Consider the following 25,515-nt stretch of genomic DNA (forward strand, 5'->3'; position numbering starts at 1 on the left):
ATACAAATGACACCCAGTATATGACCTTAAAATGAATGCCCAATAATTGAAGAGTAAATGAAAGAGACTTTATTGACAAATATACATACCATCTAGCCATAGTGTATTATTTAGACAACAGGACCAATTTCTATAACATTGTGGTATGCAAGTAAGGACTGAAACGACCCATCCAGAAGATTCCTGCTGTGTCTAGTCCACATGGTATCTGCTAGTAGGAGGTCCTACATGTCACAAAAGTAATAACTGCTTCACAAGCACAGTGTCACAGTGTTTGAGTAAACAGCAGAGATAAGATGTTCATTAGAGGAGAGGTGAGAATGTGCAAGGGGTAAAGCTGCATTCCATGGACTGGAATCCCTTTTGGGAGGACAACATAAAGAAAATAAAGCATTTGATAACCAGGAAGTGGCACTGCATGCAGGGTAAAATGTCCGGTAATTGTCAGTGTCAACATAGTAACATAAAAATGTAACAGGTCGAAAATATTGCCCAAATATAAACATCCATTAGCAAACATTATAGATGGCGTGAATTCGATTTTCCCTACAGCGGGAAACATTATTGGGTGAGTTGCTCACAATAAGATTCAGGTTTGTTTGTGAAGATGGAAATTATTATTAAAATGGTACATATGACCATAATTAATAACAATTATATTCCTGACTTGCATCTCCATACTGCAAGTCTAGATTTTGTGTAATTTTTGAAACAAAACTCCTTAAGACTTAGAATAATTTATTGGAGCAAAATACAAACTTAAAACAAATTAATCCATGGTTAAGAGATTGAAGAAAATAACTTGACATACTTTGATCTACACAGCATTGATCAGAAACAGAATTACCATTTAAAATGTTCTTAATACACAAAACCTTAAAGTTGGTCCTGAAAAGGAGAGTGAAAGAAAAGTAATCAGTGGTTTCCAAAAGTTGGGGGTGATGTAAGACTACACAACAGTGGACTTGCCTAAAATTGTTAAATGCATGAATGTACTTTACATTAAAAAAAACTTAGACTGAGAAAACATTTAAAAACACAAACAATACAAAATGAACTCTCCTCGTTTCCTGACTATTGTATTCATAGTCGTGTTATTGTTGGATTTAGATTTTAAAAAGTAACACATTTAGTTAAGAAAGTTTGAGGAAGTGTGTTTATTATCATACACCCAGCAAGAAAAGTTCCACAGTCTCTGGGTAGCCAGGAGGTTTGAGTGTCTCTGAGTGTGTATTATAGGGTAATGACAGTGCCGTCCTCTTCCACGCCTCCTCTGGGCAGGGCAAGGCTGTGTCGTGGGTCCGTTCTCATGGTACTGAGGATTTTATGCAGGCTGCCATTGCTGTGTCGTAGGGCAGGGTTGCTACTGTGGTGCTGGGGCTGGTAGCCCGCCTGCTGTTGGAGCGTCAGGTCTCTGTGGAGCTGGAAACTGAGACTGCTGTGATGGGTCCCCCCATTCAGGCTTGGCTGGGAGTGGAATGAGGCCGTGGACACCATGGAGGCAGGGCGCGTGGGGGGGCTGGGGGGGACGACAGGGGGTGGAGCCGGTGGAGGGGCCACCAGGGCTTGAGTTGGAGCCAGGGAGCGTGTAGAAGTCGTTGAGCAGTTAGAACGCCGGGACGGCCTCTTTAGGCTGCTCTCGATGACGATATCAGATTCCTCGTCGCTCTCCAACTCGTCCGGGTAGCCGTGGTGAGCCCCTGGATTCATTGCCAGGGCATTTGTGGTGGACAGGCTGGGGTAGCCGGTGGAGCCACCGCTGTCTGATGACTGGCCTGAGCTGCCAGAAATGCGGCTGCTTCGCACGACGTTGTTGCGCTGGTTGACTGGCTTGACCGTCACAATGAGGTTATGGCTGTTGGCAATCATCATGTCCGTCACTTGGTCTAGGGACTTACCGGTCACCTCAATGCCGTTCACCTCCAGAACCTCATCGTTCACCGCCAGCAGTCCCGTGCTTTCCGCCAGGCCGCCGGGAACCATCCTGGAGATGAAGATGCCCGGAACCTTCTCCAGCCCGTGTGGCGTCACCCGGACGCTCGTGCCGTCGCGGATGTAGAAGCCTAATGGCTTGTCGGAGCCGTGGCGGTACAGCCGGACGCGGCGGTGGGACTCGGGCAGGATGTCCACGTCGATGATGGAGGAGACGGGCCGGAAGTCTTGCGGCATGCCAATGCGTATGTGCGGCCGCTTGCGGTTGACGTCGTTGCGGAGCACCACCGCTGCCTTCTTCCTGCGTGTCAGCGTGTTGGTGCCAAAGTTGGCGTAGTCCACCTCTTCTGCAAGGCAGAGAAGGAGGGAGAGAGAACTTCAGAACATGTCCCATTTCATGACTAGAAACACACGCAGTCTAGCATTGGCAGATGTATGTGGATACAAGCAGAGAGTAAAGGCTAGAGACTGTCATACAGAATTGATCCCTAGTGTGCCATTTATAATCATAAATTAAAGTTGAGAAAATTAGCCTAGCGAGTCAAATGCTGAAATGTCAACTTTTAGGGCCACTGAGAAAAGGGGGGTCTAGCCACTAAATTCCAACTAGGAGTCATTCATGACATGCCGAGCCTGCGAATGTGTGTGCATAGTGCTGAGTGAGCAGTCCCTTCTGTGACACGCCCCGTTGCTGCTGCTTTCGGAGCCTAGCCTACAAATCTGTGCACGTGCACACAAACAGCTGGTAACTAAGTAGGAATGTACCATATAGGAACCTAGAGAAAACAAGTACAAGTCACACTGGCCAGCAAACATGAGAAAGCCATCCTATGATCATATCAAACTAAGCTGCCGTAATGGTCAAAGGCTTGGCCAAAGTCCTACTCATAGTATGATGCCAGGACATGAAGATTAAAGCCTTTCAGGAGATTTTCAAACTCAGACATGCTTTCCACTTCACTTTCAACACAGCATTAACTGAACAGAACTTGTAGAAGGTAACATAATACTGGCCTCTCAACAGCACACAACAAGCTGTCTGGCAAGACGACAATGTAACAGAAGATAAAGCTTAAAAAGAATGGAAAACTAGAACTGTACTGTCCACATCAAGTGGAAGTTGCCCTTCAGTGCCACAAGGAAACAACAGCAAGACAAACCACTCAGGAGCATTACAATCATAATCCTCATGTAAGATTACTGCCTCTAAATGTTACATTTGAAGTTTATTAAATTAGCACACACAAATCAGAACGGCAGAGGCTCTAACAGTTTTTCAGTGGTTAGTCAAAGACCAGTCTACATTTTTCCAGACAACGATAATATCACCAACAGATGTCCTAATCTCACATTATCAATAGAACGGAAGGGAGAAAGAGTGTCATGAGGTTTTATCTAAAAACGTTCTGCTTGATTCTTTTTTCCTGTCGGAAAACAGGAAATCTGGACACCATGGGACAGGAAGTCCCTGAGGGGGAGGGGGGGGGGCACTGCCTCCGTGACAATCAGAACAAGTCACAAACCTATGGGAGGACACCTGCCTTGTATTAAGTGTGTATAAGAGCTTCCAAGCTTAGATACGTGTTCTGCACAGTACACACAACATACTTTGTGCAAGCAAGCAAAACAGAAAGCATCAAGCAACAAAATGTGTTAAAACTGTCAAAATCCCCATCCCGTCATGTTGACTAGCTTCGCTGATCTCTTTATACATGAGGAGAAACATGATGAACAAACATTTCCTTCCTTAGAATTTCCTCAGTCTTTTAGCGCTAACAGTTCATCTGTGGAGGCTGTGGAGTGAGTCTGTACCATATCAAGGCTCTTCTCTGAGTGTGTCTGTACCGTATTAAAGCTCTCTGTCAGACAGCTGACTCAGGAGGGTTCTATTTCCCTCCTCCTCCTGCTGAAATCTAATTACGAGGCAAAATACACTGTTTTAATATGGTGGCCCTGGGACCAAATGTTATTATGCATTTTGCTGTACACCAGCTAGACTCCCGAGCACATAGGAGGAACAGAAGACCACAGGTATTGAAGGTGGAAAACCACAAATACAGCCCGGCCTGGCTTGTCTACTACTCTGTATGGCTCGGGTCAAAGCTAGCCAGCTAACTGCGTAGCAAGCCGTTTTAGATCAAACAAGTCTGGAAAACGCCTCCTCTGAAGTTCAGTGCATTAGACCATTTTCAAAATATGCGACTTCTAGCAGAAAGCTTCTGAATGTCATCAAAGTGGGTTGCTGCAGTTATTCAGAGATTTTTAAGGAGGTTACCAGGGTGGAGGCATGGTTGTTTTGATTGAAACCAGACAGGCGTTTATTATGGGGTGGAATTTCTGGCCACAAGTGCAAGTCTGGCTGATGGGAAACATATTGAAGAGTTTGCCGCTTTGTGTCATTACAGACCCGTGCACTGCTACTCAACTGACGAGCAATGCTGGTCAGCAGCATCGCTACAAGTAGAGTGTGTTATTTCGATGAACAAAATGTTTTCCCTATTAACTGTCAAATAAGAAACCAAAGTTTATCCGTATGTGATTTCTTAACTCTCATATTGGCATTGTGTTCAACTAACCTATATACTACCACAGCATAATAGAATTCCTGAGATTCTGTTATGGCTTGGATTTTGGGGTGCCATCTCAAGATTTTCAGTGGCCCGATCTGACCACCCCCATGTCTGGGGGTGCCACTGATGTGGAGCCGACAGAAGCACTTGTATGAGGGTGACATCACGTCCCAATCGTTGGGCTGATGCCCGCTACAGACATGGAACCTCGAGTTTACTTGATGGAAAGATGGTGAGGATGCCAACCACGCTAATCACCACCACTTAGTGCAGTCTGCAAACACAATGTGTCAACAGCTAACCACTACCAGCAAAAACTAAAATCACTGCTGACAGAAAATAAAATACAAGTGTTGGGAGGTGTGCGCGTGTGGGAGGGAATGGTTGCAAAAGACAAACTTAAACAAAATAAATAAATACATATAAGGAGGGAAGAGAAATATAACTTGTAGGCTGCATATCCATTCAAACACAAACACAGGTGCACATGCACTTTTGTTTGGTTTTGTTTCCAAATTGGTTCAGGAGCAGTAAGAGCAGAGAACACAGTTTATTGTTTAATAAACAATTGAATGGAAAATGTTTCACCTGCCTATCTATCTGTTTGACTGACAGTTGTACTGATCACTGAGATTCCATTGACTTGGATTAGGGCAAGATGAGATGCTGAACTTGATGTCAAGTTAAGTTTGAGCTGTTTTGGCTAGCTAACAGATATTCCCATCAATGGTTTTCTGGATACACTCTTGGGATAGCTCCTGACTTGAGGACATGCACCAATGAGACTCTCCACCAAACTGACATTCTGCCCAGTAACATGATCCCTTGGACCCTCTGCAGTTTTAAGAATAAAATAGAACCTGGGAATGCGGCAGGAATTGTGCTTCAGAGTAACAGCTCAAGTCTGGCAGCAGGAGTCTGTCTGCTGGTCTGTGGGACAGCGTCTGCCCTGTCAGCGTGCCTGCTGCTGGGCCTCACCACAAAACGAACCCAACGCTCGGCCTGGCTGGTCCCAGTTCAGTTTGTATAAAAAGTGAAAACAAGAGCCTGAAAATTCTGTGATTTCAATATTTGGACTGACTACAGTGTGCACATGGCGGTTCAAGGTTCTCTGAGGACATTTGGGTGATTGTCTCAACCCAACGGTCTCATGTTCAAACTTTGGGATAAATGACAAAGAACCACAAGCCAGTAGTATTTTCTTTCCTTCCATTGTCTGACTAATTCCGATGAGAGACATGCATGGCATTCTCATTCTGAGCTTGTTGACTCAACTTGAGCCCTTCACACACAGGTTAACTTAACAACCCCCACATAGGAGTAATCCTTCTTGCACTGAGGCATGATGAGCAAGTGAAATTCAATGTTGTGGATCAAAGGCTCGCAGGGTAATTGCCAGACATGTGAAGGCTCAATGAACTCATGGATTTTTACACTCGGACTAATAAGAAAGCAAGAGCCTTTCAAAAGATAACGGGAACATTTTCGAAATTGAACCCAAGAAAGTTTCCAAATTAAAATAACTTCAGAGTGAAATGTACAGTTATGACATTGTAAATGTAAACAGTTACTTTTTAACTACACCCAAATGTGCACAGAGTACAGACACACCAGTTGCATGTGGAAGAATTGGCACTGGTGATGAGACGTGAGCAAACTTAACAATGACAGCATGTGATGTCAACGAGTCACCTGGTCGGACACCACGCCATAAAGGAGTCAGGGGTTACGGGGTCAGGGGTGTGTCAAGAACCCTGTGTGTGTGTGTGTGTGTGTGTGTGTGTGTGTGTGTGTGTGCGCGCGCGTTCATGCATCTGACTCAGCAGTGCTGTAGCTGTCAGGAATGGGGCTGTGTGAGGACCCGGATTCCCCAGGCCTCTTATAACAGGTATCGGTCACTCAAGTCTGAATAGCTCAATGTAACTAGCCGACTGGATGCTATTTTAAGATTTCTAGAAGAGCGGTTTAGGAGAAGCTTTACATCTGAAGACTGCTAGCTCTCAAATCATCCCTCTCTACTGTATCCTGTATGCGAGGTACGATGCTGGAATGAACCCAAATGCAAAACAAGTCGTCTTTATTTTCTCTTGTCCATCAAAGCCCACATCTACTTAACTGGGCCTGGGCGGATGAGCCCCTTTCAAGTTCTACAGCATTTTTACTTGCTCTATTAAAAAGTCAAGTATCTCAAGAGTTTTATGATTGCCCATTAGGCCTCTGCTCTCACTTTGTTCTCTTGTTCAAAGCCGAGGACCAGACAAATGCACCCGTGAACACGCCAGATGAAGAAAAAAATACCTAAACAAAAACCAGAGCAGGGCTTCTATTTTGAGCCACTATTTTGAATCCTGCAACGGTAATCTATGAACAGTTTGTCCTCTGTGAGTAATGTGGATGAAAGTATGGAACAACGAACAGGGATTACAGTAGAAATGTAATGTGTATGTGGTAGTGTGTGTGTGTGTGTGTAGGACTAGGTGTGTTTGTGCATCTGTATGCAGGCTTAGGGGTGGTTTTCAAGTAAAAAAAAAAAAAAAAAAAAAAAATCTGAGACACTGGATGAAAAAGAGGATCGGAGGTGCCAGAAAGGCAAGTTTAGAACTGGGGCAACAAACTAATGGGAGCGTGTCTGTCGATTACGTTAAAAACCACGCAGTATGAAGAATGGCAAACAGTTTTTGGCGCTACCGGTAATCTTATGCTGTGAGGTTATTGAATTTAGAGTAGGAATTTTGAATGAGGAATTTACAGGTGAGGGGCACTGGTATGTGTGCCACTTCAAGTTATTTTGGACAACTCAGGTAACAGGGTGCATGTTCCGTTTCTATCTGCGAGTGTGTTTATAATTATGGTTAGCCACAGAACTGAGCAGCCAGGACATTGGGCTCGGTGCTAGGTCTCAACCCGTGTCCACTTTCTTAAAGAGTTCAGAAAGAAAGATTTGGCAAAATGTAGAACTCATGGAACCATCCCTTTCTCTTTTCTACACAGGACTAGACACTAACCAATGACTCACAGTTGCCGAAGTTTATTAGAACTCCAGAAAGGGACTCGAATAGATTCACCTCCACAGCTTCAGTAGAACGCAGAATACCATGTCACAAACCTGTTTTAGACGTATTTTTTATGTCCATGCAGCTTTGTGGGTGGCATGCCACTAGGGATGGGTTCAGTTCAAGGTTGAACGTTGACGGAACACTTCACGTCTCCTCACGCTGTCTTTTCAAAACATTAGGGAGGTCTGTCTGGGAGACTAAGGCTGCCAAGACATCCAGCAAATGCTAACACACAGACAAAAAAAGAAACATTTGGCAAAAGAAGCAAGGCAACCCCTTGTCAAGAGAGAGGAAAAAAAAAGGTTAAATAATCAGACATGGTTCACATTCTTGTAAGGGTGCTCACGGCCAGGATAGAACTTGAGGTCTTAGAACATCCAGACAATGACAGACAGGGGAGGAGGTTTAACTCGTAATCTAAGTTCCTACTCATTCTAGTTCTCATGTTTGGAGTTCCCCTTTATGATTGTGTCCAACAACTTAGTTTCACTACTAGGATATGACAGCCGCCAGGGACCGTGAAGCTGAAAAGTGAACCGAGATCAGAGACAGCCAGCACATAGTATTGAATGGAAGGACAGTAGTTCAGAGTTCTCTGTATGGGGCCAAGATGAGTGGAAGAGCAGCCCCCCCTGCCCTCCCTTCTCCACCCACCCCCTCCCACCCTTACTGTTAGCATGGTGTATGGGCCGCCACACATCTGGGACCAGTTAAGGAGGGCTGCCTGGTCTGCATAAGTGTGGAGAGTGTGTCTCAGGATTAAGAAGCTCTCTCTCCCCTCTCTCTCCCTCTCCCTCTCTCTCGGTTCTGCGCCGCCACCCCTTTTCTTCATACGCAGCACATTTCTGCCACAGGTCATGGCAGAGGACTCAGTGGGTTACGAGACAGGGAGTGAGGAGTGAAAAATAGGGTGGGGGCAGATGGAGCCAAGAGAGGGAGTGAGCTGGCAGGGTGGGGGGAGGGAAGCAATAGGTGCTGGTGGTGGGGGGGGGGGCAGGTCTTGCATTCCTCTATGGTAGACAGACGGGAGAAAAGGGGGAAACGAACAGAGAAAAAAGCATTTCTTTCCTCCCATCTACCTTTATTAAAACACTCCTTTGAAAACGTGGTTTTCTGTGAGAATGCAGGGTTTAATCCGCAGAGTCCTAGTCTGAGGTCATAGTGAATTATTGGCACGGCTGCACTTTGGTTTCAACTTCTGATTTGTATTCAAACCATCTTCAGACTTTCAGATAGATGTTCTCCACCAACAGTTGTTCTCTGAACATGTTGACGAGTTCTCTTCCTCGCATATGTTCAACAATAGTATATTCACTTATACATGGTATACACATGAACTTAATACAATGGGTACATGCTGGATCTGTGCACATAGAATCAAATGGAACTTTTTACCTGTGTGGAAAATGATTTAAAGTGCTATAGAAGTAAGCAGTAAGAACAGTAAACAAGAGTTGTCGTAGGTGATGCTCAAGACATTCAATCATGTCCACAAGCTGTTTTGCCTTCTGTTCAGAGAAAATAAGGAGGCACACGGGTTCCAATACATTCCCCCAAACAAACCAATGCACTTATTCTTTCGTGCTAACCTAAACAATAGTATGTCCAGAAAAAGTGGCAAAAGGCCACGTCCACGTCGTCCATCTGAGAGTGAAAGTCCTGAGCGCCGATTAGAGACAGCTGTTCCACCGCAACAGAGAAAGCCATGCTGCTGTTCTGGGAACCACATGAGAGCGATGAGGGCCAGACAACAAAGTACCTCTCGCTCCGAGCCCTTGAGCCCTCTAACATTTAACAAGACCGAGCTGAAAGACGTGTTTAAATTGGACACGCTTTGTGAATTGTTCATTCAAATCAGAGCTATTTGTGTGTGTGTCCTGTGTGGATCGTATTCATTTCGGGTTAATGTGGGATGATGGAGTACGGTCCATTCATAAAGCCGGTGGGAGATCAAGGATTGAGTCATTGTATCAATTCTGATTCCTATATGTAGGGAGTCATTGTTTCCGTTCTGATTCCTATATGTAGCGAGTCATTGTTTCCGTTCTGATTCCTATATGTAGGGAGTCATTGTTTCAGTTCTGATTCCTATATGTAGGGAGTCATTGTTTCAGTTCTGATTACTATATGTAGGGACTCGGGAGTCATTGCAGTGAACCGTGATAATGGGGGAGGAATGACATCTAGGAAAAGGGACAGTCTTTTAATTGGACAAAAGAGTATTAGGGACCCAGAAGAGAGAGCAAGAACATAACCATGTGTTGTGCACAGCTCGCTAATGAACAAAGACTCCTCATTAACATGGCCAAGCCCTGCTGTGCTTACCATCCCTGTTCACAGACCCACCACAATGTCTGATAGTAAACACAAAATGCACAAAAAGTCCTGCACTCACCATACCGATGGGATTTCTTTCAAATATGACACATTTTTTGGTGAATTGTAGTCACCAGTGCAACCATACCTATTAAAGTGAGCCTGGAAGCTCCTAAGAATGTGGACCAGTTGGTCAGTCCTTGCCTGGTCTGGCCCCTCCACCCCCACACCGTCCTGACAGTGATTTGAGCCCTAATCTTCCTCCAGGGGACAAACACCAGGTCCAGGGGATTACAGATCCACACTCACCACGTAAGTACCTCTCAACTTTGGTGAGTTAGCTAATGCTGTTAGAATTCGGTGACTGAGTTGGATATGGTGCACAGGCGGTTCCATCCCCTACTGGCAAAAAAGACAGTAATCATCATTAACAGTAATGAGAGATTTCTCCTAAGCTACTTCGGAAAATGGCTTACTAAAACTACAGTCACATGGCTTTCTACGTGATTAAGCCACCCTTAACTTACAAAAGAACAAAATGCCCCATTTGAACAATATTACTGCACACAATCTTACTTCAATTTAGCACGTTCCCTGCCGAGTACACTTTATTTATTTGAATGCCTCCCGGTTGTAATTTCCAAACACACAGTGTGCCACAGAGCCTTTGACCACTTGGAGCAGTCACACCCCATCTCCTCCCCCATGTTCCTCTTCCCCGGGGGAAGTTGAGAAACAGCTCTGCATGCTTGGACAGGTTTCTGCTCATGACTACGCACCTGAAGCACCCACACCCAGTTTTTGGCAACCCTGTGGAACAGTATGCTTCCTGAGTGTGTTGACACAAGCATGTCCTGTTCTCTACTCCTTCCTTGCTCCACCGATTTTCTTAACCGTGGTGATGTGACACACAAACACCCACACGTATTAGCAAATGTCAGCCATCATCCAACCCGTATTCATCCACATTCCACAATCTGAGCATACACAAATGTAAAATCATCGGCCTATCTTCAACTCTATAATCAGAATCAGAAGAGGGACCACAAGAGGGAAAAGCAAGTTACTCGTGTTTTAAGTTAAAGGCAGGATTGGTACGTTTTATAAACCTGGCAATGGCTTGAGTTCAAAAGGATTCAAATCAAAATAGCTCACCCCCTCCGTTCAAAGACACGCTCCCAAAACACATGAACTGACTACTGCCAGGTAGGTAGACAGACAAACAAGAAGCCTGTCCAATCATTATATTCGGTCCGAATGCAGTCTAATCATTACGTTTGGTACAAATAAAATGATTGGTTGCGTTTCTTTTTGTCCTGATATGCTGACAAATATCGGATTTATTTAATTCTACTGTCAAACCTTTAGATGTATTGGTTGCTACCAGGATGTGTTCATTTCAGCAAACATGACAAAAAGTTTCCCAACAACATTTACGACCCTACCTATGAAAGTAAAATGAAGCAGAAAAAATAAAAAATAAAATGAAATTAGTCTCACACTAACTGTCATAAACCTTGGTAATTGTACCTCTAAGGAGATACTCACCATTCTAAATTAGTTTAAGCCTCCTGTTCCCATAACTTTGGTTTAGCACATACTGTCTAACTAATCAAAAGGTGGTCACAAATTCATCACACCTCAAAAAAATGATGTAGCCAGTCAAGGCTTATTTTAGGCCTCTGTCCGATATGGGTTTGAGCTCAACCAATTGGATGTTCCGTCATTCAGCTCTCCTGATCCTCCATAGCCAGTCAAACACACTTGAGGACTGTAGGCAGCCAATCAAGTACTGTAACTGATCAGCGAGTTGTAGTTAAACAAGTCTCTCCCTGCGTAGGGGGGGTCTGACAGCTTGTGTCATTGTTTTAAAGCCCTGACCTATATCTGCCTGTCCTAGCAACAAGGACTTGATCTGAGCTTAATAGTTGCTTTAATTCCCCTTGAGCACCCCCCCACCCCCACCCTTCAGCCACCCCACCCCCATAACCTTCCAACCATCCCAGACCATGACTGTGTACAGTAGCGTGGGGTAGAACAGAGGCTGGTGCATACGAGTTTGTCATTGCTAATCTCCCCAAAATCCACACCATTTTCAAGATGAGACAAACCAGGACAAATGGAATTTCCAAATGACACAGGATAATTGAGATTGTAAATGATGTCGATTAAACACACACCTCCCTGAGCTACTCTTCTCCCTCCCCCCCTCAAAAAAAAAAAAAAAAAAAAAAAAAAGGAAATAACAAATGTGGATTTCCGACTCAGCCCCAGTACCATTCCACCAGGGGATTATAACATAAACAAACTGGAACCACCTCTTTTCCAGATCTGAATGTAGCTCAATTCGACAAACTCAGTCTTTCCAGGAATAAGATATTACCGGTCTACATGAAAAGCAAACAACTTCTTGCAGTCATGCTCTGGGTGAACATGTATTATGTAAGATCAAGTAATTGCATGACTGGGGTTTGTGTGAGTTTGACCAGATCACAGATCCAGTTTTACATGGTCATTTACCAGACGCTCTTACCCAGAGCAACTTACAGTAAGTACAGGGAAATTCTCACAATTCACACGTCATTTTGAATGGCTAGGAATCAAACTGGCAACCTTCTGATTAATAGCCTGATTCCTTAACCGCTCAGCCATCTGACCCCGGCCAAGTTTGACTTCTCAGCTTCACAAACACATGCATAAAGATGGAGAGGGAGAGAGACACAGGCACATACACACTAAGTGAATTAGAGTCTTGTCACAGATCATCCCTGCATTTGAGATGGTGGAACTTGTGACCCTCTCAAACCCCAGAAAATAAACAGAGCTGTAAACAACATTCAGATTTCATCACATGTACAAGATTTTGCGTCACCTGAGGCCCTGATTGGATTCAGGTGATGAGATGGGGAGCTCCCCTAGGAAAAGAAAATGACTTATAAACAGGTCAAGACCCTCACTGCATAGAATAATCCATGATTTTAGGGAGCTACAGAGGCTGAATCCAAGTCCAAAGTGAGTTTGATGTTGTGACCAACAATGAATGCAAGTGTACTGCACAACATTTTTCTTTTTAGATGGTGACAAAAAGCAGATGTCTATCCAAAGTATAGCCAAACTTCAAAAAGTATCCAGAATGTCATTGATTACATGCACACAAATGCACCCCTCACTCTATCAAGAAAGAAACAATCAGTGAAGAAAAAAAAAAAGAAAAAAAAGAAAAAAAAAAATCTACGTCATATGGAAACGAGCTACTTCAATGCTAAATACAGCCAAGCCAACATGAATGTGTGGCATGCCTCAATGAAGGTAAACAACTTCAATCGTTCTCAATTGGAAGCAATGAAGCAAGACAGGCTTGCACTTGTGTTCACAACTCTGCAGCAAAGTGCCTATTCTTTCACACCACTCATTTATACACACACACACACACACACACACACACACAGCTGAATACACAGAACAAACACCCACACATGCACTGTCTGCACAGAAACACATAACAGAAAAAAACCACACCACATGCCTAACCTTGTCCTACAGTCAGGCTGTAATTAGGAGGGACCAGAGTGCACAGCCTTCCACCAGGCAGCCTTTACGCAGAGCAGCAGCTCCTCCCTTGAAGAACTCACAAACCCCATGCTAACCACAATGCACCTCTCCCAGGAGTCCACCCTGCAAGGAGCCATCTCCGCCTGTCTCTCTTCCTAAACCACGTCGGACTGGGTCAAATCCAGTAGCCACAAAACACTGGAATTAGAAACTACAAATTAAAAAACATGCACACACACACAATGCAAATGTGTGTTTGTGTGTGTTACTAAGCCTGTGACTTGCGGTTTGGGTTGCTTCCTCTCAGGAGAAGAGGCATGGAGAGGGACTGAAGGATTTTTGTTTTCTCTGCTGGATGAGTTGGCAGTGGCACATTATCGCAATTGCAGTGCAAGTATTATTTGGTCGGTTAGGACATTGTTGCCTGCTGGAAAATCAATATATCGACATCTTTATCCAGGTGATTACCAATAAATACATTTCTCATACTAGATCATGGACCTATCTGTGTATGTATCTATCCTTGTATCCAACCGACATTACATCGACAATTCATCACTGGGCTGGGATGTAGCGTCCAGCGTTTCGCATGTCAAGATGAGAAAGAACAAATCCAGATTTTGCTGGTAGTTATCTGGAAACTTCATTGTGGGAGAGCAGAGGCACTTTCCAAGCAGGCTCGTAAAACAAAATGAAGCAGAGACACAACCCCCGCCCTACTTCAAACATGACCGACCTGAAGGTTTAATTAAAGTGAACCCAGGCCTCCCCCAACCTACTTTAAGGCTGGGAGTAGACGTGCCTGTATGCAAAAATGTGTGTGTTCGCAAAAGAGTGCTTCTGTGCCCACAAGACATTTACATTTAGTCATTTAGCAGACACTCTTATCCAGAGCGTCTTACGGTAAAGGACATTCCCCCGAGGCAAGTAGGATAAAGTGGACACGTCATTTTGTACCGCCGGGAATTGAACTGGCAACCTTCTGATTAATTGCCCGATTCCCTAACCGCTCAGCCATCTCCCTACGAGACAGTTTGTGAGCTGCAGTGTAAGGAGCCGTGATCTCCTAAGTCACAACTCTTAAAAACAACAGAGCAAGCAACCAACAAGGAGGACTGACCAAGGACAAGGAAGCACCGGGGAAACGTTCAGAAACCACCGCAAATAAGGATGCAAAATACGTTTCTACACCGTCACCATATCTGCCTCAAAAGTCAAACTCACACACGGGCAAGTCAAAGGGCAGCGAACACAAAACGACACGGCTGCGGTCAAGAAAGCCCACCGAAAAGTGTGTGTGTGGTCATCATTGTGTCGGATTCTGTGCGTTAGCAAGAGCAAGTGATTGATTTAGGGCCTATTTAATGGCCCTTCCACAGGGGGACCAGGCTGACTGGGACACAAAGAGGGAGCATCTCAATCAGGCATGCTGTTGTTCCTCCACTCTGCTCCTCGCAGGCACCAGGCAGCTCCATTGCACTCCCCACAGCTTTTACTGTGAGAAGATTGCAGTAAGAGGAGGCCACACACACACACACACACCTCCATCCAGTCTGCTACGCATATTCACTTGGCGCGGCACTAGAACACACGCACACAGCAAAGTGACTAGGAACAGGCTAGGCCAGGGAGTCGTACAGAGTAGAGCCAAACAGTAGAATAGCTTTCGAAAAAGGAGAATTCCCTTCGGTTTTGTGAAACTGCCTAACAATTTTGTGTTCGTTCCCCCCCCCCCCCCCCCCCGATCCATGGAGGCTTTCCACTTTCTGAATCATCCATTAAATATGGATTGTATCCACGTGGCCAAACTGGATGAACTAGGCAGGGGGGGGGGGGGGGTCAGTCTGTCTGACAGCGGTTTTCATCTGGCACGAGAGTTTAGTTGAATAATCCACAGAAGGATTATGTAAGGGGGGGGAGAATAGGTGGGGGAGCCAGGGTTCTTGCATGAATACATTTCATATTAAATTCATCAGAGAAGGAATCTGACCTGTATGGATAGAGGGAGGCCAATGGTGATTTCTGTGGTCTGAAGGGTAAAACGGGCTGGTCCTAATTACTGACCTGCCTCTCTCCCTTTTTCTCCGACCCCCCCTCACTAACCTTTCCTTTTGAAACTGTGTTTGAAAGAACTACATGTTTTTGGGCAGGCACAGATTTAAATCACATGTTTATAACTTAATTTAACTCACAATATGAGCAGGTGGATTACTTTATTTACAAAATGTACATACAGAACTCTGGGGTTGTGAGTTTGTGACCGGTCTACTGGGTCGACTGGCCCGTGACTGGGTAGATTGTACAACACCCACGCAAAACATGGGGCCCTGCCTAACTACAACAATGTTCACTTAGATTCAAAATCTCTCTCGCTCTCAGCCTGTAGACTTGTTGGGTTCCTCCTCCCCTGAATGAACTACCAATTGACGCCCCAAATCAACCCCCCCCCCCCCCCCCCCCCCCCCCCAAAAAAAAAGAAATGTCAATACAAAATCTAATCTAAGCTTTTCGTTAATCATTATTGTGCAAACATTGGTGACTCCAAGAGTTGGGGATTAGAAAATTATGCAAGGAAATTGGCGCCAAAGTCCAGTGTGGAGGGAAAGGCTCCATCACACGCATGTTGTGTGTGAAGAAACGAGTCATAGGTCTGGACACCTCAGGATGTTGACCTCTGTCTGTGATGGCTAGATGAAGTGCATGTAAGCACAAAAATGAGCAATGAAGATAATAAAGCACCTATCAGGAGAAAAGAGAGAGAACGACAGCGAGAGATGGCATGAGAGCGATGGAGAATTCCAATACGGGTCAAGTACACACACTAACAAGAGAAGGGAGACATGAAGGCGAAGGGAGGGTGGGGGGGGGATTCAGTTTGACGGTTAAATTAAAAAGGGAGGAAGTCCGTCCTCAGCAGGGGGTTCTTCCAGGTTCAACTTCCCCTTTGAAACTAGATTAGTCATTACCCAGAGTTCTGAGGGCTACCAGTCATCCCTGGGAGGACCCGAGGGAACAGCACCTGCACACATCAATGGGCCTTTCTAGCGCATTCAACCTTGACGGTGACCCGTTTTAGCGAGCATAGACAGACACACACACACACAGTCGCAAAACGGCCTGCGCATGGACACACAAACACATGTTTATCCTAAAACAGCCTTAGGGCAGTCTTCGCTCAGAGAAGATTTTAGAAACAGTTTCCCTTCTCTCTCTAAATAAACCTGAGCTAAATCCAAAAACAAAGAAGGAGAAGGGGAAAGGCCATGTCTGGAGTCTTGTCAGTGGGCTAAGCTGCCATGTTTAGCTTTCTGAGACGCTGCCCTGTTACGTGTTAGCTCCATCTGTGAGACAGACTGGTCTGGAGTGGTTGGCAGCTGAATGGACCCCAGTGTGACAGGGCAGGGAGTCAGTCTGTCACTGAATGATGCACCCGGGCATGAGCACCCGCCGTCCTGGGAGGCCCGGTGACGATGGGACAGTGTGTGACCTTCACAAGCTCAAACACAGAGCACTGGAGGGACTTCCATTGTACCGGTTGACACCACTCATCACCGGGATTAGCGAAGGCACACTCGTGTGCTCGTAGCCGCATCATGACATCATTTTACAACAACTAGACAAGGACTATCACTTGTTGAAATGTGTCAGGACAGGAGAGACATACACAGTTACTTCAAAATAAATGTTGTTTTTTTTACCTCACAAAATGTTAAAACAACCCAAAGTAAAACCACCTGATAGTAGGCACAAAGTCAAAATTAATTGTAGGTGGAGTGCCTTTGACCATGGGAAACTTAGTTTGAAATATGCATCATTACCACACATGGCAAAATAATTGGCAAATTGAGACTTAGTACATATACCTACATAGTCATAGTGTTCCTCGTATAGTAGTGTTCCTTAGTATAGTTAGACCTCATATTTAAATTTTTAAGATTCCTATATGTTTAGTGTATGCACCTTCCTGCCAAAGCAAATTCCTTGTCTGTGCAAACTTTCATGGCAATTAAAAACCCATTCTGATTCTAGTGTTTTAAGTGGTGCGTAATGAAAACAAATTCTGCAGTCTGTTCTGGATGGTTCTGGGTCCAAAACGCAATCAAGCAGATGACAGAACATTTGAGAGGGAGGATTAGACCCTAACCCTTGTGTGGTGTTTGGGTATGTGGGAACCATTTTCAACTTGAGACACTTGGGCCATGGCTCATTTTCTGTGAAGAACATGCTGTCATTAAGTGCGCACTCTGCATGCCCCCTACGTGTTTATATGACATATGTGGTGGTAAAGGCCCACACAGGGATGTGTGTGTGTGTGTGTGTGTGTAGGTGAAAATAAAGTAGATATTCAATTAAATGTTTGTTATGTGGCTTCAGTCTGTCTCTCATCCCTGGGCCTGCTGTTTCAGCAACATAACATTAACATCCTGTCTGTCTCCCTGTATGTCTCGGGCTTTTGTTACACATTTACGATTTGTCGTGTGTTAAACTACAACATGGCTTGCGGGATCCTGATAATGCTGATACATCATCTTGAAACGTTTTTACTAATTTCTCTCACATGGGTCGATGACAACGGACTCATTTGTATGCTGGAAGTGGCCTTTTCAATCTAGGCAACTGTTATAGACAAGAGATAGACAGCAGTCTCTGGACACACACACACGGTGAGGAGCCTCTCTTTCACGCAGGTCTTTTGTCTCTCAGTAATGTCTGGTATGCCGACACACAGGCTTTGCTCAATGACCTGATTTTCAATGGCTGCATTCGCTTGCAAGCTTTTCCTTTGGATAAGACACAGGACTTAAGCGGCAGACAGACACAGACAGACCTAGCCAATAAGAGGACAGGAAACCCCCACCCCCCTTCCCCCGTCCTCGTGTGAGGTAAACAAAAAGACCCTGATGGCTAACATTGTGAATTCCAGGAACACATAACATACCCATGTCAGTTACTTAAGGTTACTTACAATGTAGGAAAATTTATTTTCGATCAAATTGTTTTAAACTGAGTAAAACACATCATTCTTACATAGTCAATGTACAAATATATACATTACATTTAAAAACAATCAAAACTACACAAACATTTCTGTGTGAGTTGTAAATACTGACTTTTTATGAATAAATGAAAAGGAAAAATGGGTCAACAGTCAACTTTGTACACATATACTATAAAGTAGTAAGTGTTAAGTTAACGATACCAAAATGAGAAGCCAATACCCCAAAGAATATCACAAGACAAAAAAGTTATTTTTGTGCTCAACCTAACTGTATATGTCAGACCTTCAATGGGAAGGTTGTTGTAAGGTGTAGTACAACTCAAAGTAATTCCAAAGCGTTTGTCATTTAAGCCCTATGCAAAAAGGGAAAGAAGGGATGGAAAGGAGGAGAGAAAGCGCAGAGAGGGAGCTCTCACCTTGTCTTTGTATGAAGACGCGGAGCAGGGGATGTGCGGTGGACACGGCCTTGCAGAAGTTATCGTCGTTGTTGATTGGCAGCAGGTCGCCATGGATGTCGGCGTAGCCAATCATCACCTCCATGTTGGCGATGCGGTGGATGTGCATGATGAGCTTGAGGAACTCCTCAAACTTGCCCGGTTTGAAGCGGTCCACGGAAAAGCGCCGGAACTCAGCCCCATACTGCAGGAGGGAGGGGGGGGGGGTGTAGGAGGATCAAAGAAGAAGAAAGTGAGCAGGACATTCTCCATGATGACTGAAACAGGGACGAGACACTGGGGCTTTGGTCTCAGTCATTCTGGAATCTTCCTGTATTGAGACAAACATTCACCGGACCATTCCAATAAAGCCCTGTGTAACAGCGTTAGTTCTGGGTTTTGTTGAAAACTTTAAATTGAAAGAGTTTATTATTAAAGGAGTATTTTTCTAGGTTAGGTTTTACAAATCCCCAACACTTATGAAAGCTAACATATGAAATCTACCCGGAAATGCGCTAGCCTACTGACCTTTTCTGTTTCAATGAGTTGAGACTATACAAACACTGTTAAAATTGTTAATTCCTATACAAATATTTTGTTAATTACTAACTATTGCAAACGTAACTTTATTTAGGTTTTTAATTGTTTTTTAACCTCACTGCTTTCCTAATCTATACATAATCATCCACATTTGTTTATTTTATAAATCTTCTTTATATATTATTAGTTGCCACAGTTCTTGAAAATACTTGTTTTTAGAGGACAAATACTTTTTCACATCACTGGACATGCAACAACTTTTTGTTGCTTCTAGACAAGAACAACATCAGCTTCTTGCTGGCGGCCAAGGTTCTCCCCTTCATAACGAGACACAATATTCCTGACAAGCCTAAACAATGATAGTTTACTGACCTCTAGCATATCCAAAATATCACCTTAAACACCAAACAAACACTCACAAAATATCTAAGTGACTCGGCTCATATTACCAACAGTGTACAGTCAAATAGGCCACATACATAATAATAACATATAATAATAATTAGGACAAATATGTCATATGTTACCAAAGCCTTGACTGGCAAAATCATTGGAAGAAGGATTTACACAAAGAAGAGGAAGATTTTGAAAGGGTTAGTAAGCTGTCTAAAGACTATGGGAATAACAGCAACAGCCCACTACACAAAGGTCTAGCCAGTTCAACACGGTGACTACTCTCTGAGCAATATGGGAGAGTTGAGTAGGCTGGACAATGAAAAAGTACACACGCAAGCACACACAGTGGACGGGAGCATAGGGCAGTGATTGTCCAGTGCTCTTCCAGCCCTGTCATTGGACCACCAAGTCAGAACACAGCAGGAGGTTGCCCTGAGGTCACATGACACATAGGGCAAGGGAAAACCCATGAGGCAAGGATGTGTGTGGGTAGCAAGTGCGGGATGGAGGAAGAAAACGAGGACGGAGATACACGCCAGGCTTTGTCTCTCACAATAGCAACGTCCCTGAATCCCACAGGGGTAATTTGTGGATCGTGCTGCAATGCTGTAATCATGCAGTCAGGGAGGGAGGCGGGCCCTAGTCAGGAGCAGCATGTCATTAGTCGAGGTAATATGACTGTCATTGCAGGGGAGGTGTATTGGTGTGATGCCATGTGTACTATGGCCGATTGACACTGATGCCAAACACAAGGACACAAACATATATGCTTGAGCTCACTTGTAAACATGCATACACTGACACAAGACTATATAGTGTGAATAATATTGTGCAAATAGTCCAATAAAAAACTAAACCTAAAACATGTATTTGAACTATGATGTTTGTGTTTTTTTAGTTACTCTGAAGTAATTTCAGTTAAGTCATGAGCCTTCTTTGTTCAGTGATAGAATATGGAAGTAAAAAAAAAAAAGAAGAAGCAATTGCTTAAACAATCTGATTTCAGTGTGAAACTATGGAACATTGCTTAACGCAAGTCTGGACAAGATCAACGTCACAGGTCTAAATTTGAAACATTCCCTGAAAATATATAACCTGAACGTTGACAGGATTCTCCGCCCCCTTGTTTAAAAAAAATGTCAACAAGTTCAGGCAGGTACTGCACTAAATACATTTACCTCAAACTTGTGGTAACAAGCCAAACTAAGCTAACTAAAAATCTTTATATTCTCATTTTAAACCTTTGCATAACAATTTGTAAGCTATATTTTACATTCAATTTCTAACCATCCCCACAGACCGCATATTTTGAAATCCCCGCAAGGTGTGCGAGTGCTGGGCCAGACCAGTGTTTTAGCAGTTGGGTGTGGGTGGAGGGAATTCTTAATTTGGAGTTTAGACAGACTGTCCAAGTAGAAACAGAAGTTTAAGAAAGTACCAAGTTGACTTCAGAAGAGGATTGCTGAAAACTAAAACAATACTGAATTGAGAAGGAGGAGGTAGCTATGTCAAATCACATCTGGTAACAAAAAAGCAGCTTGACAACAACAAAAAACAACAACAACAACAAAACCACAGCTTTCAACAGACACCTCCTGTGCCTTTTTGCTATTGTCTTAGTCAAAGTGGTTCCCCCTCCCATGCCCTTAAACTGGGGTCAGTGAGACACTGTCAATGGTTGCCTTGTCTTTCTCGTCTCTGAGATGATAAGGAAAAGATGGAGACGCTGAGATGGAAGATAAGGCGAGGAGGCCATTTTAGATTCAGACACTCCATGCAGATCAACATCTCCGCCTGCCATCACAGTGGGTGTGTTTTGAGTCTGATACTCACTCAACCTGATTAGCCGTTGACAGATGGTGCCTAGTGTCATGAGGAAAAGGCATGCACAGGCACATCAACAGGATGATAAGCAAGATGATGGGTCACAATGTAACCTTAAGAGTTTATAATAGACTTCTGAATCATCACACCAACGGTTGTTCGTTTCATGGCGACAATTGCCTTACCCATATTTCAAACCCTGCTATACATAGAGCAACCCTTTAACCAGTTTTAGGCTATCCCGACAAATGCCAGTCAAAGCTAGACTTCTCCAAACTTTAAAGATGAGTTCAGTGGTCTTACTTTGAGCACAGAAGGGGGAGGGGGGCTTGCCAATTCTTACTGAACCGCCATCCTGGTCCCCTCTCACATACAGTGGTGGCAGCAGCATTCCAAGATACTCAGCCCTATGTTAGACAATACAAGCAGGAGGGGGGGGTTCCACATTGGGCATGGTGCCCATGCCCTTCATCAGTGAGAGCCTTGATAAGAGCCATTGGCTAGGCTAACAACATAGACGCTAATGTTTTGGAACCTTGCTGACCAGGTTAACTTAACCCAGGCATGAGTTTCTTTGATTGTGACCAATGACAATGCTATGAGGGTAGACAAGAGGAACATGTATTGATTCAAATAACCATCCCCAACGGTCTGTACTTATGCAGACACCAGTGGGTTTACGCTTATGTACTGTACCTCCAAGTGTCGGTGAGTGTGTTGTATAAAACTGAACACATACCTCTCAATGGCTTAACATACCTGCTTCAGTTTGGCTGGGTTTGTGTTCACATTCAAGACATATTTTAACTGTTCTCCAATTGTTGTGATGCAAAAGCGTGTGTTGCATCCATCACCATTGCGGTACTCAATTTTGTTTTTCTTTTCACCAAAGCCCAACGATAGATGTTTTGGCTTCAATCTTTGGAATATTTAACCTAATATAGCACGATAAAGCTATACATCGACGGCTGTAAATAAGTAGCTGGCACGTGAATTACAACTACGCTATTTTGGGATGACTAATGAGGCCTGTATGCTGTTTGGTATGTAATCTAGGTGGATGGTAAAAGACGCCATAGTATTTTAGATATCGATCGGTTATTGCCAACGCTCAGTTGCAACTAATGTTGCAAACCAGTTAAGTAAAGTTACATCAATGTAGCAACATTTTCCACGCTGAACTTAAAAGACGTCTCAGAAACATTCAGGGAGATTTGCATAATAGTCCAGCTCCCAGCAAATGCAGTTTTTCAAAGTATCGTGACAGGCAAGCAATAAACTCTCAAGACATCTCATTAGATTCGCATGATTAGTTGCTTCAGCGGGAATTTCACAAAATCGAAATGTTATGGGAGTAAGAGCTACCCATTACGATGTGTAGCCTATGATTTCAAACAAATTCAAACATGACCGATTAGACCAGTGATCTCACAAATAGTTGCATGCGGTAGCTTGACTAAACTGTGCTTCAGCCAAAAACGCAGTTTGGGACCATGTGAAGTAGCCTGGAAAACAATTTAGCTTCTTCAAAAGTGTTCTGTCGTGTAGCGTACATGTTAACATAGTCGACTTACCTTGCTTTTTACTTCAACAGCGGTGCAATCCACGAATCGTAAAGAGGATTGCGATTTATTAAAACTCCGATTCATTTTTGCGGTTACAATAAGTTTCAGCGCTTGCCCACAGAAACGGGCTCAGCTATGTAAAGTTTCGTCTATAAATCCCACAGACCCGTGTTGCTTGGACGGCAAAAACCTCACCCTGTACAGTTTGACTATTTTATTTTCTCGAATTTGTGCAGTAGTCCGCGACACATTGGCAACATTTAAACACTGGCAAAATAGGCTAAAGAGAAAAGAACAAATCGCCGCCTCTGACTTGGGGGAGTGATTTAAGTTTTCAAATGACATCATCACATTCGTTTACAGCCCAAAAGCAGGTTGCGTGAGGTCCTCCCATGCACCAGAGGACGCGTTTCTTTAGATCTTTCACACGTTATTCACAAGTCTTATTTATGAATTATGTAAATTGGTCAATTTACAGACAAAATTAAATCCATAATGTTTATTTATTATAAATATACAATGACAAGCTAGGATATTTAAATAGGTTCTGAGGGTCTTATATATAGTCTACAAGCCTGGTCCTCAGGGCCCAGACAGGCCCACTATCCTGTATGTTCTAAATTGTTTCCCTACTCCAACACACCTGATTTAAATCAATGGGTTGTCATCAAAGCGACATTCATTTGAATCAGGTGTGTTGAGCAGGGAAACATTATAGAACAGTGGATCTCAACCCTGGTTTTATGCTGGGGACACACTATACGATTTTCAAACTGTGAGAGACCACAAACCATGAGGACAAAAAATCCTAGATTTAGCCATTTTGATCCTACAGTGTGTGGTCAATCTTAACACACCTCACACCAAGGGAACATCTGATAAAATCTGCGGAACCATCAAGACATATGTTACCCAGGATTGTCGGAAGGGCCGAAATAGTCCCGATTATCCTGTGGTGTGTCCCCAGCATTAGATGTTTCCCTACTCCAACACACCTGATTCGAATGAGGGGTCGTTATCAAGTTCAGTAGATGCCTGGAAACAAACATGAATTTGAATTAAGTGTGTTGGAGCTAGGAAACAACTAAAACATGCAGGACAGAGGGTCAATGAGGACCAGGGTTGAGAACCACTGTTCGAGAACATACAGGACAGTGGGCCCCAAGGACCAGGGTTGAAGACCACTGCTGTAGGGTCAAATATGTATTCATGGGCCTCAAAATGAAAAGATGGCAAGCTGATGTCATTTTGGTAGAAGTGACTTTAACACTTGTCTCTGTCATATGCAGAATGAGGATGGGGGTTTAAAATGGTTGTGAAGATGTTCATCGTGAGACTTTCTCTAGGGGCTTAGCCAAACCTTTGGTCAGACTGGAAGCATTTTTAAGAAGGCGACTGCGGCCAAGCCCTCATCGACTTCCCGTCACATCACATTGCGAACTTGCAATGTATATGCTACACTTCTGATATTTTTTGGCAAGTTGTTTTGTAAAAAAAAACCATGCTTGATGCAAGTAAAATGTAAAGTAATTTACTAGTAATATTTGAGAAAACGATAGTAACTTGAGAGTTTATTTGTATTCCTGTCTTCATGTATTACATTATTAAATGACTGTATTAGCACAATGAAGATAAAACAAAGTTAACAAAGCCTTGACCGCCTACTGGTGGTCAATTGATGTCATTGCTCATGTTTGTAAATACTGTAAAAAAAAACAAGAAAAATGATACAAGGAGCATAATTTGCAGACACTGAAAAGGTTAAATTTCTTCCTTCAGCATTTCTTTAAAATAATCTCTGCTCTAATTGAATTTATCTAATTTTCTTTGTCACCGCTGTTCGCTATCCAGTCATGATAGATCAGTGCTTTTATCAAGGTCAAGTGGAAGCACAAATATGTTATTAAATACTCTTACATATTCATATTCATACAACTTGAGTACATGTACTCTGTATGTATATTAATAGACAGATGAATGAAAATGAGTTCACAACAGCCCAGTAATGCCATGCATGTCCAGCAGAGGTCACAGTAATCCTTTGTAATAAACCCGATGTTGGAGAAAGATACATTTCAGAAGAAAATTTAAGGCATTACCTGGAGTCATTTTTCATGCCCAACACGCGATCCAGTTTAATATGGACCAATATTCATTCACAACTCTTTTCCAAATCTCCATACCATTTTAAATTGTAAATACATTGTGTTGTTTTGTTCGTCAGTTTCTACAATCATGTGTCACTAACCTCATGTAGAAAATGTATGAAGTTTTTATTACATCGTTTGGTAACTCTGAAGTTGAAAATTACATGAGCAACAACAACAAATC

At 43.5% G+C, this 25,515-nt stretch overlaps 1 protein-coding gene across 1 annotated transcript; it reads right to left on the bottom strand.

Annotated features, from left to right (window-relative positions):
* Window positions 1-46: 46 nt before the first annotated feature.
* Window positions 47-23,492, bottom strand: pard6gb (par-6 family cell polarity regulator gamma b). Its single transcript, XM_084697124.1, has 3 exons — window positions 23,194-23,492; window positions 18,842-19,064; window positions 47-2,279 (listed from the first exon to the last, which is right to left on the bottom strand). Exons 1-3 carry the CDS (start codon window positions 23,266-23,268, stop codon window positions 1,234-1,236), a joined length of 1,344 nt encoding a protein of 447 aa, XP_084553250.1. The 5' UTR covers window positions 23,269-23,492; the 3' UTR covers window positions 47-1,233.
* Between the last annotated feature and the right edge of the window lie 2,023 nt (window positions 23,493-25,515).

This window comes from Hypomesus nipponensis, chromosome 4 (assembly GCF_054491055.1).
Source record: "Hypomesus nipponensis isolate SF chromosome 4, ASM5449105v1, whole genome shotgun sequence".
Lineage (NCBI taxonomy): Eukaryota > Metazoa > Chordata > Actinopteri > Osmeriformes > Osmeridae > Hypomesus > Hypomesus nipponensis.